Source organism: Protopterus annectens, chromosome 1.part0 (assembly GCF_019279795.1).
Source record: "Protopterus annectens isolate FY-2018-M chromosome 1.part0, PAN1.0, whole genome shotgun sequence".
NCBI lineage: Eukaryota > Metazoa > Chordata > Ceratodontiformes > Protopteridae > Protopterus > Protopterus annectens.
The window spans coordinates 803931967-803949008 of NC_056725.1; the positions used below are offsets into that span (position 1 = coordinate 803931967).

The 17042-nt window shown below is 40.2% G+C and overlaps 1 protein-coding gene across 12 annotated transcripts in view; it reads right to left on the bottom strand.

Moving 5' to 3' along the window:
* Window positions 1–17042, bottom strand: part of AFDN (afadin, adherens junction formation factor) — a 3286836-nt gene that overhangs the window by 1950803 nt on the left and 1318991 nt on the right. For all 12 annotated transcript variants that reach the window (XM_044063225.1, XM_044063199.1, XM_044063191.1 and 9 more), the window contains exon 14: window positions 3679–3884. In XM_044063225.1, coding sequence (XP_043919160.1) covers window positions 3679–3884 — 206 coding nt within the window. The remainder of the gene's footprint in view (window positions 1–3678; window positions 3885–17042) is intronic.

The following is a 17042-nucleotide window of genomic DNA, read 5'->3' on the forward strand; positions in this document are numbered from 1 at the left end:
TTAACAAGATCATGCAGATTTTGCTCCTTGAGCCAGGCATGCCTTCTAATCACAGATCCAGTAACAGTGGCCCTACAAGAGGCCTCCAAGGAATCAAAACCACATTGCAAAGTATGCTTTCCAACCTGTTCTGCTGAATGCAATAAATCCTGTAACTCTATTTTCCACACAATCAGAAATCAACATCATTTTCTGTTTCAGTAAGCCCATAACATGTTGTTGATACTTAATCATATGAAACTGGCAGTTTAAAGCCCTGATTGCCAAGGTTGCAGACATTTAAACCTTCTTAACCCATCTATCCAACGCCCTGGAATCTCTATCAGAAGGGGTAGGATTTTTGGCTATAGATGCCTTAACACCCTTGGGACACTGAGAAATAGTCTCAGGAATAGCAGCTGGATTTTTGAAAAGAAATTTGTGGGAGTCTCGAACCCTGTAATATCTGTCTGGCTTACTAGGAGCCGGAGGCAGGGAATCAGGAGCCATGCTTGATTCCGAAAACACAATCAACAATGACTAATACAGGAGGTATTTCCAAAGGCCTATGCTGAGGAAGAAGGAGGAAATCCCTAAGCCTCTTTTTTGATTCAGAGAAGTCCTGACTCTCCCAGTGAAAATGTTCCCTTAAAGTATGCAACGTCTCTCCAAAAGAGTAATCCTCAGGAGGAGATGCAGATGGGATGGATTCCTCTGCATAAGAATCCTCACAGGGTGGAATTGAAAATTCCTTATCAGAAGAGGAATCAGAAGAAATGGAAACCTGATCTGACGATTCATAATCAGTGCCTTGCCTAGGCCTCTTAGCAGGGGGGGTTGGAAACCCCTGATCAAGGTAATTAAATCCTTAGCCATTTTGATCACCTATTTTTTAGGCATAGGGGCCTGAGCATGTGGCTCATGCGTCGGTTTTTTAGACAAAGAAGTTGTTTTTGACCTTGGTTTTGTTGCTGGCGTCGGTTTAATGTAAAAATGTTGAGGCCTGAAAATACCCTCAGAAGCTGGTGCCGGCTCCGGACCCATCCAAGGAGAGACATCCACGGGTTCAATACTTTGCGAATATCGCACCATACCGGACTCCGAATGGGTCTCAGTAGAGGCCTGCGACTCAAAAGTAGCGGGTATCAGAGGCTGCGAAAGTACCTCACTGAGTACCGGCGAACCAGCAAATGGCTATGGAGAAGCTTCATCGGTTTTGGACCTCGACAGTCTGTCTCTGTCTTTTTCCTTGCGTTTTTTGTGAACTCTGGTAGTCAGATTGCTAACAGACGACATCTCAGGGTAATTAAATCTTGAACCAAAATATTTAGAAGCAAAAATATACAGATGCTTAATAGTGCGTTGGTTAAATTTAGCACAAAACCGACAGCAAGGCACGTTGTGATCCGGGCCTAGGCAAGGAATACACTACAAATGGAAATCCTTATGAGGTATTTGCTTCCCACAAGTAATGCAATTATTAACTTTTACTGACATCGGTAAGGAGCAAGAAAAAGTTTCCCCAATGGGGTATTTAACTTTAGTTTGAAGACTTCGGTTCTGAAACACAAATACAAAAATTTCAGGAGTCGGCTGACCAGCACTTGCGAACTGCTTCTGCTTTGGGCACTGTGCAGCAAGAAAGATGGATTAAAATGGCATCTTCTGCATGTTTTATACCCCTGACGACCTGACGTCATGGAAGAGGAGACAGCAACCAATGCAGAACCCAAGACTTTGTTATTCAGGCCAACTGAGGGCAACCTGCCAGCAGATTATCCAAAAGTAATGACTGCAACAGTGAAGCACAAAGAACATCTATCCAAACCTACATGGTCCTATGTGAAAAAGTAACTGCCCCCTAAACCTAATAAATGGTTGTGCTACCCTTAGCAGCAACAACTGCAATCAAACATTTGCGATAACTGGCAATGAGTCTTTCACATCGCTGTTGAGGAATTTTGGCCCACTATTCTTTGCAGAATTGTTTTATTTTAGCCATATTGGAGGGTTTCCGAGCATGAGCCGCCTTTTTAATGTCATGCCACAGCATCTCAATTGTATTCAAGTCCGGACTTTGACTACGCCCCTTCAAAACTTTCATTTTATTTTTTTTTTTTTTAAGCCATTCAGAGGTGAACTTGCTGGTGTGTTTTGGATCAATGTCCTGCTGCAGAACTGAAGTGTGCTTCAGCTTGAGGTCATGAACTGATGGCCAGACATTCTCCTTCAGGATTTTTGTGGTAGAGAGCAGAATTCATGGTTCCATCAATCACAGCAAGTCATCCAGGTCCGGAAGCAGCAAAGCAGCCCCAGACCATCACACTACCACCACCATGTTTGACTGTTGGCATGATGTTCTTTTTCTGAAATGCTGCGTTATGTTTACACCAGATGTAACGGGACGCACGCCTCCCAAAATTTCAACTTTTGTTTTGCAAGTCCACAGAATATTTTCCCAAAAGTCTTGGGGATCATCAAGATGTTTTTTGGCAAAAGTGAGATGAGTCTTTATGTTCTTTTTGGTAAGCAGTGGTTTTCGCATTGGAACTCTGCCATGCATGCCATTTTTGCCCAGTCTCTTTCTTGTGGTTGTGTCATGAACACTGACCTGAACCGAGGCAAGTGAGGCCTGCAGTTCTTTAGATGTTGTTCTGGGTTCTTTTGTGACCTCTTGGATGAGTCATCGCTGTGCTCTTGGGGTAATTATTGTAGGCCGGCCACTCCTTCAAAGGTTCACCACTGTTTCATGTTTTCTCCATTTGTGAATAATGGCTTTCACCATGGTTCATTGGAGTCCCAAAGCTTTAGAAATGGCTTTGTAACCTTTTTCAGACTGATGGGTGTCAATTACTTTGTTTTTCATCTGTTCCAGAATTTCTTTAGATCGCGGAATGATGTCTTCTTTTTTTGGAATCTTTTGGCCTACTTCACTTTGTCTGACAGGTTCTATTTAAGTGATCTCTTGATTCAGCAGGTCTGGCAGTAATCAGGCCTGGGTGTGGCTAGTGAAACTGAACTCAGTTTTCCCAAAAATGTGATTAACCACAGTTACTTCATGATTTAACAAGGGGGGCAATTACTTTTTCACATAGGTCCATGTAGGTTTGGATAGTTTATGCCTTAATAAATAAAATCATCACTTAAAAAACTGCATTATGTGTTTACTTTGGTTATCTTTGTCGAATATTTGCCTAATATTTAAATTTGTTTGATGATTAGAAACATGTAAGTGTGACAAATGCAAAAAAATAAGAAATCAGGAAGGAGGCAAATACTTTTTTCATTGCACTGTATAGACATACATACAAATACATGTTTTTGTTTGTTTTGTCTTAATTTCACGGTTTATGATTAGGAAATGGGAATAGTATAAAGGGTTGTGGTCCTGAAGAGTAGGCAACCTCATTCATCTCTCCTAGATATTCCACTACTTAGACTCACTGCATCTTAGCTCCTTGAAGCTCTGATGCGTTCTGCACTGATCTTTAAAACAACTTGGCTGCTAATATATCAGTTGCTTCTTTCCCTTGTTAGACATGAATGGTCAGTAATGTGCATAAATGTCAACATATGATCAGTAATGTAGAATAAAATACAATGGAAATTTGTAAGACAGTTAAAATGTTGAAAAAAAAAAAAAAACAAGAATTTAATTTCTGGCCGAAGCAATACTACTACTACTACTAGGCAACTCACCTGGATCACACCTTCCATCATGCTCACCATCTTATTTACTATTGCAATGACTTTGTGTGCACGTTCGGCAGGACTCATATCTGGTCGGTACTGACTAGAGAGGACATAACGGCAAGCCATATACAACACGTAAGTTGGAGACAGTTTAAAGTGCACAGTGGAACTGTTAGTGTAGTTAATAACTGCAGATAAGAAGGCATCTTCAGCTGCAGGAAGAAAAAAATATTTGAACATCAAGTAACAGGAGAGAATAATACAGTTTTTATTTATTTTCTGTCATCTGCTCTAGCTACATATGAAAAATGCTACTTAAGCTAATCCAAACACTGGGTATAGATAGACAGAAGTTCTCAGTTCAAAAATGTTTATAGTTCATACCTCTCAACCTGCAGACACTGAAAAGAGGTACAAAGGTCATTGAGAAGTAGGTACATCCAGCTCACAAACCTAAGCGCAAAATCTGAGCACCAAATAACATGAATTTTCCTGCTTCAAGTATGAATGTGGGATATTATTTGGAAATGCATATTTAAAACAACTGTGTAACAAAATGATGGGAAATAAAGTACATCAAAAAGACAGTATAAAATCTCACTGTAAAATTCTACCACACACTGTCATTTACTGTTACTTCTGAAATGGGAGATGTAAGACGTGTGTCCTCTTTCTTTAAATTATCGATGCCAGTGGTTATATGTTGGTCATATGTGTTTTTGCTGTGTACTAGACAGCTTCAAATATCATCTGATGAGGGGTGATTCAGAACATTGTGTCAAAGGGTAAATTAGGTCAGATTTCCTCCAAAATAGAGATCAGCACAGCAAATGCACAAGGTTACCTAGTCACATAAGATTATACTTTAGTCTGATTTTCTTTACAATAAGCAAATGCCCTGCTCTGACATCACAAACTTTGTTTTAAAAAAAAATAGTATTTTCAAAATTAAAGTGAAATAAAAAAAATCTGAATGCCAAAAAGTAGTACTGCATTGTCTTAAAAGTTTAGAATTTTCACACAAAACAGATAAAAACATTAACACAGTGCATTAAAACTTAAACGTAATTAGGATTTTGCTTTCTGTAACATTCTCAATGTCTTAAGGTGGACAAGGCTCTTATTTTTATTTCTGGAAGTCACAAAATAAACTGATTAGGATATTTCACTATTTATTAGGAAATAAAATATCTTCCCCAATTTTGGGGTCATTTTACTGCTTTCAATACCTTGAAATTAATAACCGATAACAGACCAGTTTAACCAAATGCAAGACTGCATTTAACCCAAAGGACAATTAAGAAAAACTACTGCAATATTTTTTACTCATTTCTGGATAGGGAGAACTGTTTAGTAAAAAGGACCAATGCAGTCTCTTAGCAGTCTGATTGCTGATCAGTATCACACAGGCAGAAGTTCAGAAGTATCAAGGCTCACCTCTGTTCGGTACTTGGCTTCATCTATGACTTACTGGAAACAACTGGATTCTAGTAGCAGCAACTTGGTCCTCTGTGCATACTTTTACAAATCACTACAAGCATGATACCTTCCTTCAGGTCTAGGACAGGCTCTGCTAGAAATATTTACCAGGGGCTCTTGGACCCCACTCCTTCCTCCTCCCAATTCTTTTAAGCTATGGTAATCTACCCATGCAGCTAAGGCTACTACAGCATTGATCATAATGATATACATAGCATAGTTGTGGAAGTAAACTTGCCATAACGCTAAATGTTTGAATGATCACTGATGCAGTTGCCACTCCCTGCTTCCACTCCCCTTGTTTTTTTTTTCTAGAACAGAAAAAAGCAAATTGCACCAAGCAACTTTTTCCACCCAGGATGAAACAGATGCCAAAACATCCCAACTGACCAGTACAATCTTCAGCATACAGTGCAATGAAAAAGTATTTGCCCCCTTCCTGACTTTTTTGCATGTTTGTCACACTTATATGTTTCAGATCAAACAAAATTTAAATATTAGACAAAGATAACCCAAGTAAACACAAAATGCAGTTTTTAAGTGATAATTTTATTTATTAAGGAAAAAAAACCTATCCAAACATACATGGCCCTATGTGAAAAAGTAATTGCCCCCTAATCCTAATAACTAGCTGTGCCACCCTTAGCAGCAACAGCAGCAATCAAGCGTTTGCGATAACAGGCAATGAGTCTTTCACATTGCTGCTGAGGAATTTTGGCCCACTTTTCTTTGCAGAATTGTTTTAATTCAGCCATATTGGAGGGTTTCTGAGCATGAACCGCCCTTTTAACGTCATGCCACAGCAACTTAATTGGATTCAAGTCTGGACATTGACTAGGCCACTCCAAAACCTTAATTTTGTTTTTTTTTCAAGTCATTCAGAGGTGGACTTACGGTTGTGTTTTGGATCAATGTCCTGCTGCAGAACCCAAGTGTGTTTCAGCTTGAGGTCACAAACTGATGGCCGGACATTCTCCTTCAGGATTTTTTGGTAGAGAGCAGAATTCATAGTTCCATCAATCACAGCAAGTCATCCAGGTCCAGAAGCAGCAAAGCAGTCCCAGACCATTCACCACCACCACCATTTTTGACTGTTGAGATGATGTTCTTTTTTCCGAAATGCTGTGTTATTTTTACGCCAGATGTAACGGGACACACACCTCCCAAAAAGTTCAACTTTTATTTCATCAATCCATATAATATTTCCCCAAAAGTCTTGGGGATCATCAAGATGTTTTTTGGCAAAAGTGAGACAAGCCTTTATGTTCTTTTTGGTCAGTAGTGGTTTTCACCTTGAAACTCTGCCATGCATGCCATTTTTGCTCAGTCACCTTCTGATGGTTGAGTCATGAACACTGATCTTAACTGAGGCAAGTGAGGCCTGCAGTTCTTTAGATGTTGCTCTGGTTTCATTTGTGACCTCTTGGATGAATTGCCGCTACACTCTTGGGGTAATTTTTGTAGGCCGACCACTCCTGCGAAGTTTGACCACTGTTCCATGTTTTCTCCATTTGTGGATAATAGCTCTCACCATGGTTCACTGGAGTCCCAAAGCCTTACAAATGGCTTTGTAACCTTTTCCAGACTAAGTGTCAATTACTTTGTTTCTCATCTGTTCCAGAATTTCTTTAGATCGCAGCATGTCTTCCTTTTTGGGATCTTTTGGCCTACTTTGCTTAAATAGAACCTGTCAGATAAAGTGATCTCTTGATTCAACAGATCTGGCAGTAATCAGGCCTGGGTGTGGTTGGTGAAATTGAACTCAGCTTTCCCAAGAATGTAATTAACCACAGTTACTTCATGATTTAACAAGGGGGGCAATTACTTTTCCCACATAGGGCCATGTAGGTTTGGATAATTTTTTTCCCTTAATTAATAAAATCATCAATTAGAAAGTGCATTTTGTGTTTACTTGGATTATCTTTGACTAATACTTAAATCTGCTTGATGATCTGAAACATTTAAGTGCAACAAACATGCAAAAAAATAAGAAATCAGGAAGGGGGCAAATGCTTTCATTGCACTGTATGAACCTGACAATGGAGAACTCTAAAAATTAAAAGTTGCAGAAGTATATACTTTCCCAAGCTTGTCAAAAGCCTTCCCATCCTTGCCAGAAAGAGAAAGGTTAGTATTGATAAAATATTTAGCAGCAGCTGGATTCACAAAAGCAACAGCTGTGGGGTCAGGTCTGGGATTAATGTATAAAAACTTTAAAAAACACTGTGGAATTTTACATAATTATCTACTGTTTTTAGGGCAAGCCACGGTGGTGCAGCAGTTAACATTGTCACCTCACAGCAAGAGGTTCTCCCGTTTGATTATGGGCTATAGCACCTTCTTTGTGGAGTTTGCATGTCCTCCCCGCGGTCGAGTGACGTTTAAAGACATGCAGGTAGGTGCGTGCGTGAATGGGCGTGCCTTCTTTGAATGTTGGGCGTCGGGCTAGCAACTCAGCACTGTAAAAATCTACTGCCAATCATTAGTGGACCGAAGTTCCGCTGTGGGAACTCCTAACCGGGAAAAGCCGAAAGACATTAGTTATCTATTGTTTTTAGGGCAAGAGGCTGACCTCCAGAGAAATTGTAGGCTGCAACAAAAACATCCTCCAAGGCTGGAAGAACTGGAAAAACAGGTGAAGGCTTTGGAAATTCCAATGGTAATGATTCATATTATTTACTGAGAGAGTGAGGCACCTCAATGTTTTCTCACTGAAATAATGATTGATATTGGAAACAGTCTCAGAGAAACAATCCTTCAAAGGGACTCTCCGATACTACCCATACCTCAAGATTCTGAGTCAGAAATTTGTGGAGATAAAACTGCATCTGTCCATTTACATTCCCTCACAGGGTCAATCTCTCGAAACTTTTCAGGAAAAGAGAATCCCTTGGTCTCTAACACAGCTTTGAAAGAAGAGTCAAGAGTTTTCATTAGAAGCCTGAGCTAAGCCTAATAAACTCCTTCTGTCTAGAATAAACGATACAGGGGAAGACATATGTTTAGTTTTCTTCTTCTTTCTGACAGGAATTTCTGGAAAGAGACTCAGAATTGCCAGCAACAACTTCCAAGAGATGGGCACAACATTCTGGCTAAGCATAGGCACTTTCCCTGCCCCTTCTCCCACAACCAAGAATGGTACTCTCTTTACAGCCACAGAGGATGTGTCTAATTCTCGGTCCATGGTGGCTGTAGGGACTACACCAGAGAAATTCAAAGAAAAAGATGAGGGGTCCAAGAAACCAGCTTTAGCCACAGCAGAGTCACCAACCAGTGTCTGAGGCAAACTACCGGTCTGCTGTAGTTGCAAAGGTTGCTTAATCTTTTTTGTTCTGTGGCTGGAAAAACAACAAACTGAGGAACCAGTATGCTGTCCCACGGTCAAGCCAAAAATGGTGCCCGACTCTTGGGGGAGCTTAGAAGCAATATATTCAGTAAAACAGATTAGTCAAACAATTTTACGAGAAAAAATATAGTAAAAAGCACATTAACACTTACGCAAGCCCCTAAAAGTAAAAACAGTTTATCCACAAAAAGGTAGTTTTAAAAATTGTTTTACTACAAAAGTAAAAATATGGTCCCATTTAGAAGTGCATAAAGGTCACGAGACAGTCAATAGCAACAACTGTTCCTTCCTTAAAAGTACAACTTTTACAGAAAAGTAACCTTTCTTTGATAAAAAGTAATGGAAAAATCCTCCCCAAAAGAATGTATCTGCCCAGCAATGGAATAGTGGTCAACTGACCATTGATTTCCTGCAGAGGAGTGCCTTCTTCAGTGGCAGAAGAGCCCTGGAGGGCCTGCTGCCCAAACCTGACAGTCAGCTCAGCTCAAGCTAACAGTTTAGGCAAACAAACATACGGGCCAATCAAAAATGGCTAAACACGGAGGTCTTGTGTTCCACATTAAACACGAGAAGCTCAGTGTTGAGCGATTTTTGATTGGCCCATATGCCGGTATATGGGCCAATCAAAAATTGCTAAACACGGAGCTACTTGTGTTGAATGGGGAACTGCAATGCATTAAACATGAGAAGCTCCATGTTTAGTGCAGAGCTACTGAGCTACTGTTCCTTTAATGTGGAACTGTGTTCCGCATTAAAGACCTTTTTTTTTTTTTTTGGTCTTCACTTGCAATGCATTAAACACAAGAAGCTCCATGTTTAGTGCAGAGCTACTATTCTTTAATGTGGAACTGTGTTCAACATTAAAGACCTTTTTTTTTTTTTTTGTCCCTACCTGGGGGGCTGGAAATCTGGCAACCCTGGCCAAGACAGAAGCCCTAGTAGAAAAAGCTTTGGCTTCAAACATCCCATTCCAGGAACAGATGACTAATGTCTTCTCCCCATGATCAGACTAGCCTGCAGATTAGGCAATCCAATTATACAGAGGAACCCCAAGGCTAACATCTAGCGATTAGCACTCCACCAGGGGAGGATCAAAGGATATACTTTCCACAGATCTCAAATCTTCCAATGAACATGCAGAAATGGCAGACAAATGTGTCTTAGATGAGTTAGCTAGTCTGGCCCTTAAGAGCTTACAAAAATAAAGAAAAGTAGGAATCCCAGTCTGAATATGATTCTGTACGACACTAGGCAGAAAATCTTTTCCATTTGAATATATAGCGCTCTAGTGGAAAGTTTTCTTGCATCCTGAAGAACCTGCAGCATGTCCCCCAGAAAATCGTTGTCTGGAAGGGATTAGAATTCTGTCATCTACACCATCAGGCTGAGAGATAAGAGTGGGATATAGCAAAGAATCCCTGTTTTGCCTGTTTTGTGTGTGCAAGACCACTCTGTAAGGAAACTTGTGATGAAGACCCCTGGCAGGATGGCAGAGAAGGAAGAACCAATGCTGCCTGGGCCAAAATGGATTCACCAGCAAGGTTTTTGGCTTTGCCCTTTTGGAATTTTTGGGAGTCGAATAGATGGGAAGGAATAAAGAAAGTTGCCCTTCCAGGAAAAGATATGGTTGTCCATTCTCCAGGCCTGGAGCAAGGAGTCCTGGAGCAAAACAGCTGGAGGAGTTTGTTTTGACTGGTGGCAAAAAGGTAAATCTCCATAAGATCTCATTTGTGAACTAAGACCTCTCTGTTCGGCAGCAATTTGTAAGGATCTTCCAGGGATCTGCTTGCATAACCTGCCAGAACATTGTCCTGGGGAGAAATATAAATTGCTTAAAGGGGTAGGTTTGCTTTTATTACCTGTTCCCATACTAAAACAGCCAATGTGCACAGCTGATTAAGACTTGGTGCCCTTGCTTGTTTATATATCATAAGACTGTTGTGTTGTCCGTGAAGACACTGATTGGACCAGTATTTTAAGAGTGCAAAAATATCGGCAGGGACAGAATGTGTGCTCATTTCCTTCCCAATGATGCATTTCCTTTGTTTTGGGATCCACTGACCCTCGACTTAGAGAGACCATCCATGCCCTCCAAGCTAGGTCTAAAGCTTTTGTGTGCAGTTCCTGAGACAGTAATGTTGGTCTGAATGGAATTCTTCAATTGAACTGCATCTGATTTCCTGGACTGAAAAATCCACCACTGCGGATACTCTCTTCAAAAAAAGATAGTATGGGATTAGTGTCCAAAGGGAACCAATATCGGACCCAGAGAGAGATTTTAAGTACCACTGGACCACTTCTCATACATAGTTTGCAAAAGAGATCATGGGGATGAATGCAGCCATGAATCCCAAAGAACTGAGGATTTCCCCTGGGGGACAGGTTTGAAGAGGCAGTAGGGACTGAAACTAGAGAGAGAGACTGGACCTTCTCCTTTGATAGAAAATTCAGCATGAGATGCATGTTTGCAGCCAAGAAAGACAGAGTCCTGGGTAGGGGTCAGTGCATACCTTAGATTTATCACAAACCCCAAACAATCCATCGAAGATCAGTTGGCAAACATTTGAGCACACTGTAAAATGGATCATAGTGATCTCACAAGTATGTATTACAACAGGAAACCACAAAGGGCAAATAATTAATGTGTAAGCATTTATTGGTTTAGAGCTTTTGATCACTTAGACCTCATCAGCTCCCTATCCATTTAAATAACATTGTCATTAAATCACATCACATGATGAAAAGCCACAAATAAAAATAAATCAAAACACACACAATCCATAAGACATGATAGCATTTTAACAGTTTATATTTTAAATAATGCTTGCAAGTCAAAAAAACACTTGGACCTGGTATGAACATATGATTTAAATGGCATAAAATATCAATATAATTGCAGTATATAACATAAAATGTTTAAAAATACATGAAAAAATGTATTGCAAGACAAACTGATCAAATTATAACTTAATTGGTCATAACGAATATACTACTTGTATATATTACTTATAGAAATATATAGGACGGCACAGTGGTGAAGCGATAGCATTGTCACCTCAAAGCAAGAGGTTCTCCGGTTCGATTCTTGGCTGGAGTGCCTTCTGTGCGGAGTCTGCATGTCCTCCCTACGTTCGTGTGGGTTTCCTCCGGGTGCTCCGGTTTCCTCCCACATTTCAAAGACATGCGTCTGGAGCATTTCCCCCCGGGCCTCAACTGAAAATTGCTTTGTTCCAAGTTGGACTTTTCCGGTAAAGAACCTCTAATACAAAACGGCAAGACTACCAATAAACAATCTCCAAGGATTCGACCGTGACTAGTTTAAGTCCACAAGAATCAGAGGCAATAGTCCATAAAATCCACAAAGTTGTTTATTCCACTGGAACAAAACGAAGTAACAAAACCCACGGTGAAATCACAAACAATATCAGTTAAGCGCTTTCTCCTGGGATCAATCCCAGGCTTCTTTAAGATTCTTTAAGATTACTTTAAGATTACTTTAAGATTACTTTTCCGGTAAACAAATGTTAAATAAAATAAAATAAATAAATAAAATATTCATTAAGCCCATGAGAAACAGAGGCATTTAACCATAATTGTCACAAAAGCTCCTTAAATCCAAGTGTGATTTCCTCCTGACCACCCCTGGGTTTTTTCAGTACTTTTTCTAGAATATCAAATTTATAAGTACAGGGGTCATTATACTCTAAGGTATGCCTGAATAGGGTATATTCTTCTTCTTGGTTGTTCATTTACTCCTTTGCATAAAAATGCACAGCACGCTTGGGTGATTGCAAGACGCAACAACCCATTGGACCTACAGTTGTTATAGTTGGTTAATATAAAGGGTCTGTCTGTTCCACATTTTAATAGGCAATTCTACACTTTCATAAATGTACTTATGTTGCCTATAAAACCCACATCTGCTTGTTCCCTTTTTGCTGCAATCTTTTTTTCTCATAACAATACTTTTGTCCCTTACAAAATTTGTGGTTTTCTGGCAAATCAGTGAGGATTGATGTCACTACATCATAACATACATTTGAGTTTTAGAATTCATATCCATAAGAAAAATGCATGCTAATACAAATCCTGGTATTCTAGCAATTTTCTAAGTTTGTAAGAGCAATATCTAAAATCTGTCCCTATTTTTTGGACCTTTGTCCACCCCTCTCATTTTAGTCTTTTTCCAGACTTCTGACACCAAGAAGTTGACAGGTATGTGTAACAGTGCCTTATTTCTAACTTATTCTTCAGACTAATAAACAATTATTGGATTCCGTCCTCTAATAATTGAAAAATTATTTCATCACTTTTAAAAATATTACATTAAGATTTACCAACGTTCTTAAATCACCCCCGTCTGAAACACAATTTCCACCAGATCAACCAAAAAAATGGATGTTCCAGGCATTTAAAAATTCACAACTTAAGGCTTACTGAAAAAGGATTAGGCCTTCTTCATGAGAAATGCGAGGAAATAAGGCAACTATATCAACAGTGAGAAATCTTAAATTCTCTAAGAAATTCCAAATAATTTCACATAAACAAGGGCAGTTTTCATAAAACTGTTTAAACACCCTGTCAAACGACATGTCACTGAGCTACAACAATGGCGGTTATAAGGGGGGATGCATACTTTTCCGGACTTTCGGGATGCCAGTAACAGTGGGAACAACTAGATATTAAGTATAAAGTACCTGGACAACAGAATTTGGGGGCAGCATAAAAGTACTTTTTTTTTTTTTTAAAGATTTGGATGCGTTTATTTACTACTGGAATTAACTTCTCACTGTGTAAAAATTGCCAAATTCATTGAGAAAACATGTGAGCATGACTTTTATAATTTGTTTTACAGTACTAACAAAACATTTCACATTTTTAATTTAAAAACTAATGAGAAGGTATTTTTGTATTCACTTTCTAGGAACCCTGAGATAAGGGTGATTATGGCAGACAAAGTGAGTAGATTGGTTATTATGATTATGGACTCTATTATGTATTCTAATGAAATATATAGCCACTTAAGCAGTTGTATAGAATCGGCTGTACCTGACTGGATTTACGCCAGGTCTTGCCAAAAAAAACAAGCCAACCTAATGGACCCCTAGTGTAAACAGGCTGTACAATAAGAAAAAGACACTAATGTCCAAGAACAAGAGGGAAAAAATGGCTCAGCAGAGGAAGAAATCCCTCTTTAGCGTAAACAAACACATTAAAGATCTTGTCAAGTCCTCCAAAGCTAATTTCAAAGCAAAAATAGCCTCCCTAGCTAAGGATAATTACAAGGCATTCTTTAACTACATCCGAAATCTAAAACAGAATACCCAGCTATGTACTTAACTGGTTGTGGTTGGTACCACCCATACTCAACTGGAGGTAATAGACGACCTGCTAACTTCACCCCCCGTCCCCTCCATTCATCCCTCAAAGTATACCTGCCACCATTCCTCAGCCTATTATTTCAAGAAAGCCGTTAATTCTCAGCATTCTGCAAGGTCAAAAACCAGGACATCAATGGGACCAGACAACATCCCAGGTTGCCTTTTAAACAACTTAAAACATGACCTAGCAGACCCACTTGAATCCCTGTTTAACCACAGCCTGTGAACTGGCTATGTTCCAAAGGAATGGAGGACAGCAATAATAATCCCTCTGCACAAAGCACACCATCAACCAACCCTGGGAATTATAGGCCCATAAGCATGACAAGCCTGATCTGCAATGCCAAGAAAAGAATCATTATGCACTTTATTAACAGGACATAGGTAATTTCCAAGCTCTGGACCAAGTCCAGTTTGGATTGGTTAAAGGTAGATCATGCTTGTTTAACATGGCTGACTTCTTTAAGAATGTCACCAAGCCCTTGGGCAAGGGAAAGACTGTGTATATCACCTACCTTGACCTAGCCAAGGCATTTGACAAAAATCCCCAACTCAGGTTTATATAGAAATTCTCCCATTTGGGAATTAACTCCTACATTACCAGAGGGGTAGTCAACTGGCTCATCAACAGGCCACATACCATCAAAGTGGGTGACTTCGCCTCTAGCAGAGACCAGTAACCAGTGACGTACCACAGTGTTCTATGCTGGGCCCCATAACTGTTTAGAATTTATTTCTCAGAAGTCCATACAAACTTGGACAGCCTGTGGCTGACCATGTTCACTAATGATTGCAAATTGGAAGCAATTAGAGTCTCCCAGTGATGTTAATGTGCTGCAGACAGGGCTGATGCCGACAAATGATTTATGCCAAAAGCCATGGATTAAAGCTAAATGCAAACAATGCATTATTATTCTCTTTGGGAAAGCTGACATCCCTGCTAATTACATTATAGAGAGCACCACCCTAAGTGTAGACCCAGTGGCACATATTCTGGGTACTCAGGTTGATGGCAATCTGAACTTTGACCACCATGTATCCACAGTAGTAAGGAAATCCTTCTATGTGCCACATCCTGTAAGTAAAGACATCACATCTGATCTAAGGCAGTTATAATTCCATTATACACAGCCCTCATCAGGCCAATAATTAAGGGCAATGCTCCCTTTTGCATGTACTTTACCAGACACCTACAACAATTGGAGAGACCATAGAGAGACCAAACAAGTCTTACATGGAAAAATCTGAAAGTCCTGTCAGTGTATTCTGTCTCCTACAGGTTGCTAAGGGGTGACCTGTGCCTGGCTTACAGGGCAGTCTCTGACCCGGCCCTGATGGAAATGGTACACATTCGTAAAACAAACTGCATGAGGGTCATTCACTCAAGGTATCTTAACCTAGCCTCTGACATTAACAGGTCATGCTGGAGGGACAGGTACATGTCCCAGAGACTGCCACTTCTCTGGAACAAGAATCCAATTCATGTGAAACAGAACCCTCTCTGGCCCTCTTCAAACGCAACCTAGCTCAATGGATGGGTGACCGCATATTCACTCCTGGGGTGGCACCCATATCCCTCCTGGACAGAGGAAGTTGGGATTGACTACCAAAGATCCTTACCTCTTGGAACTTCACTCACCTGACCACTGATAAATGGGGCAACTAGGGATAAATATGGCTATGCTCAAAGGCTTTAAGGCCATTAGCACAATAACCTTCTATGAAAAGTACTTGTATAGACATGTCTACCTGAAAATTCAAAATTTCCTAGGTCTTGTCACCCATTTTGTACCAAACAAACATTTTGTCTGTCTTTTTCAGAGAATAATTGCCCAATCCTTTTTCCTACTGTTTTATTATTACTACTACTACGGCCGCGGTGGTGCAGTGGTGAGCATTGCCACCTCACAGCAAGAGGTTCTCCGGTTTGATCCTCGGCTGGGGTGCCTTCTGTGCAGAGTCTGCATGTCCTCCCTTGGTCACGTGGGTTTCCTCCGGGTGCTCCGGTTTCCTCCCACATCCCAAAGACATGCTGTAGGTGGATTGGACACTCTAAATTGGCCCTAGGTGTGAGTGTGTGTGTGTGCGCCTTCTGTGGAAAGTTGGGCTTTAAGGCTAGCTAGCAACTCAACACTGTAAAACTCTACTGCCAATCATGAGCGGACAGGTGATCTGCTGTGGTGATCCCTAACCGGAAAAGCCAAAAGAAGATGACTATGTATTCTAGTGAAATGCTTTAACTCCAGAAAAACAATGATAAATATATGGAACTCTCAAAAAATTAGCTTCTTATTGCTTACAAAATGACTGACTGTTGCAGGGCACTTTAACACAAGACATATATAACTTTCAGAAAATTATTCCACATTGTCCAACCTCCCTACTGAAACAATACAAATTCCAAATTAGGATGTTTGAGAGGAGAAATAGGAGCATTATTGTAAAACAACTGATAACCAAAAAACGGAATCACTGGAGACAAGAAACTAACCAATAACTACGCACTATCCAATGTGATGTAGGGAGTGACTATAAAAAGTAAGGCAGGATGTGCTGTAATTAGAGTCTGAAGAAATTTCCTGTATTGGATACGAAAGCGCTCAAACCGTTGTACTGCAATAAAGCTGTTTGTGATTTCACATGCCATCTAGCTTTTTTTGAAATTACTTTTACTCCAGCAAGTGACTTCATTGGGACCAGGTGCTTCATCTGGACACAATTTGTTTATTGTAAAACAAAAAATCTTTAGCGCTTTCATCCCTTTTAAGAAATGGACTTCAGAAACTAGATCACAGCTACCTCAAAACAGATGAGGCTACTCTGTTAGGAGTTTGCTATCTTTCTGCTTTACAATCATTATAGCAAACTCTTAACCTGCGGTGGTGGTGCTACGGTAGCGTTGTCGCTTCACAGTAAGACGCTGTCCGGTTCAATTCTCAGCTAGAGCGTCTTCTGCATGGAGACATGTGTGAATGGGTGTACCTTCGTTGAAGGCTGTGCGTCAGGGCTGGTAACTCGGCACGTAAAAATCAACTACCAATCATTAGTGGACCGGAGTTCCGATGTGGCGACCCCTAACCGGGAAAAGCCGAAAGACACAACATAGTAAACTCCTAACAGAGTTGTCTTTTTTGTACACAGCCAGCAGCCATCCATCTTTTTTT